Here is a 3,146-nt window from a genome sequence, read left to right as displayed (position 1 = left end):
TTCTTTGACTATACATGTGTGTAACACAGATCTTGTTTTTCTTGCTTTCTCAATTGGGTAAAGTAGGTGAGAGGGAAAGAATGCAGATCTCAAAATAAAATAACATTTAATTTAAAACAATTTGTTTTCATTTTTTGAAAGTTGTTATCATGCTGTTTGAGGATGTATTCTGATGGAAGTGGATCTCTTCGATAAAGAGTGCTAATTCAGTTTCAATTGATCAAGGATGGACAGAAGTAGCTACACCCAAAGAAAGAACACTGGGAAATGAATATAAACTGCTTGCATTTTTGTTTTTCTTCCCAGGTTATTTATACCTTCTGAATCCAATTCACACTGTGCAACAAGAGAACTGTTTGGTTCTGCACACATATATTGTATCTAGGATATACTGTAACCTATTTAACATGTAAAGGATTGCTTGCTATCTGAGAGAGGGGGTACAGGGAGGGAAGGGGAAAATCGGAACAGAAGTGAGTGCAAGGGATAATGCTGTAAAAAATTACCTTGGCATGGGTTCTGTCACTAAAAAGTTATTTAATTTAAAAAAAAAGAAAGTTGTTATCATGTTTTATTGAGATGATTGCTATTGTGACTTTTAAAATACCAATTCCTTATATATATATTTGGGTGTTGAATTATTATCTGCCACAACTACACTTCCCCATCCATTGCGGGGGGGGGGGGGAGGTGTTTGGTTGGTTTTTTAAAAATTACATTATTTTACTTTAAATATTTTTTTCTTTTATATTGGAAAGAACATCTATTTGGATACAATTAATCCTTTATTGAATTATTGATCATCTCCCTTTCATAATTGGGATGAATGTTCTAAACTACTTTCCTCCATCATTTTGTTGTTTTATATTTTATATAATTTAATGTTTAACTCAATATATTTTGACTTTAAAGGAATATTACCCCTGAGAAGAGTTTTCATAATTTGGTTTCTAACTTACTCAAGTTCTAAGTATGGTTTATAGAGTTCCCAAAGGTGTGAGAGCTGAAAAATAATTTAGAGATCACTTAGTCCAATTACATCTTATTTGTGAGGAAATTGAGGCCCAGGAAAGGAAGTAACTTGTCAAAAATAAAAAAGGTAGCAGACCTTAGGCTTAAACTTCAATCATATGAGTTTAAATCTTGTATTCTATCACAGAATAAGAGGTGACTCGTTCTATTTTGTCAACTTCCTGTATCTTTTTCCTTGCAGATATATCAGATACATGGGACCAGAAAACCAAACAAGTGTGTCAGAATTCTTCCTCCTGGGACTTTCTGAGAAGCCAGAGCAGCAACTGCCCCTCTTTGGGCTCTTCCTCAGCATGTACATGGTCACTGTGGTTGGAAACCTTCTCATCATGCTGGCCATTGGCTCTGACTCCCATCTTCACACTCCCATGTACTTCTTTCTCTCCAATTTGTCCCTGGTAGATATCTGTCTAGTGACTACTTTGGTCCCCCAGATGCTAGTGAACCTACAAACACATACTAAGGTTATCTCATATGCTGGATGCTTTACTCAGATGTACTTCTTCATGATGTTTGCTTGTTTAGACAATTTACTCCTTACCGTGATGGCCTATGATCGTTTTGTGGCTATCTGTCATCCTCTGCATTATGTCACCATAATGAATCCACGGATTTGTGGCCTCATGGTTCTAATGGCATGGACTATTAGTCTTCTAAACTCCATTCTCCAAATTCTAATGGTGATGCGGCTGTCTTTCTGTACAGAACGTGAAATTTCCCACTTTTTCTGTGATCTTGGTGAAGTTATGAAAATCTCTTGTTCTAATACCCTTATCAATGACATTTTAGTATATGTCGTAACTTGTCTGCTAGGTGTTCTTCCCTTCACAGGGATCCTTTTCTCTTATAGTCAGATTTGTTCCTCAATATTGAAAGTACCATCATCCAAAGGAAAATATAAAGCCTTTTCTACCTGTGGGTCTCACCTCTCTGTTGTTTCATTATTCTATGGCACTGGACTTGGAGTGTATCTGAGTTCCTCAGCTACTCACTCCTCTTGGAAGATCTCAGTTGCCTCATTGATGTATTCTGTTGTCACCCCCATGCTGAACCCCTTCATTTACAGTCTAAGGAACAAGGACATAAAGGAATCCTTGAGGAAGTTCATTGACAGAACAGCCACTTCTCAGTGATTGCATCTAGCAATGCAATGTGGGAATGTGGCATCAATCTCTGGGTTGCAAAGTCTGGCAATCAGAAAACTTGAGTTCAAAGTATGAAGTCCAGGACTATTCAGGGAGCTACTTAACTGGCTGTGTGATCCCTTTACTGTTACTAATACAGTTTATCACATCTATTTCTGGACTTTCCTTGATATTGCACCCTAATTTTTCACAGCCTACTTTATGATAACACTCATTCCTGCTAAAGAAGCACTAGAATTAGTATGAGAAAATCTTGGTTCTAGTCTTTGGATCATAATTAGTGTAGTTTGGGCAAGTCATGTCATTTATCTGAGCCTCAATCTTTTAATTTCTGTAAGGGACATTACAGCAGCCTTCTTGCCACAAATTCTGGTATATGGACCAAATGAAATGATATGTGAAAAAGCACACAAAATGTTGTAAAATTCCTATCAGATTTCAGGAAGAACAAAAGAAATAGAGAAGAGAAAGTTGGGGTTTTGTTACTATGCAGTATATGTGTAGTAGAAAAGAACTACACATCAACTCAAATGACCATTTCCCTACACCTTTGTATGTGGTCTTCATGTGCTACATTAGCCAAAATAATTCAGTAATGGGTTACCAATTTTTTTGACTTTAACTAAATGGTTCCTTGGATACCAGTACATATTTGAGCATATTCTCAAAGTCTCACCATATTCTAAAATCCTACCAGAGCTTGTATTTGCTAGCAAAACCTCTAAGAATCCAGTGTAAGTATCTCTCATGATTAGACTCTAGAACTATTTTTGCAAGCACACAAGGCATCAGGATTTGCTAGGAGCCACCATTTCCTAGTAGATTGAGAAATGTCATCATCAGAAAGATATAGGTTCAAACTTTTTCAGATCCTTATAAACTTGGAACCCTAAACAAGTCACTTTACAGCTTACATTCTCAGTTTCTTTATTTATAAAATAATAATAATAGATCACATTTATATAGTAC

The 3,146-nt window shown here is 36.2% G+C and overlaps 1 protein-coding gene across 1 annotated transcript; it reads left to right on the top strand.

Moving 5' to 3' along the window:
- The first annotated feature begins 1,166 nt into the window (after positions 1–1,166).
- LOC127542265 (olfactory receptor 7D4-like) lies at positions 1,167–2,165 on the top strand. Its single transcript, XM_051967760.1, has one exon. It carries the CDS (start codon positions 1,227–1,229, stop codon positions 2,163–2,165), a length of 939 nt encoding a protein of 312 aa, XP_051823720.1. The 5' UTR covers positions 1,167–1,226.
- The last annotated feature ends 981 nt before the right edge of the window (positions 2,166–3,146 follow it).

The sequence above is a fragment of the Antechinus flavipes genome, chromosome 1, assembly GCF_016432865.1.
Source record: "Antechinus flavipes isolate AdamAnt ecotype Samford, QLD, Australia chromosome 1, AdamAnt_v2, whole genome shotgun sequence".
Lineage (NCBI taxonomy): Eukaryota > Metazoa > Chordata > Mammalia > Dasyuromorphia > Dasyuridae > Antechinus > Antechinus flavipes.
This window is presented reverse-complemented; position numbering and strand designations above follow the sequence as displayed.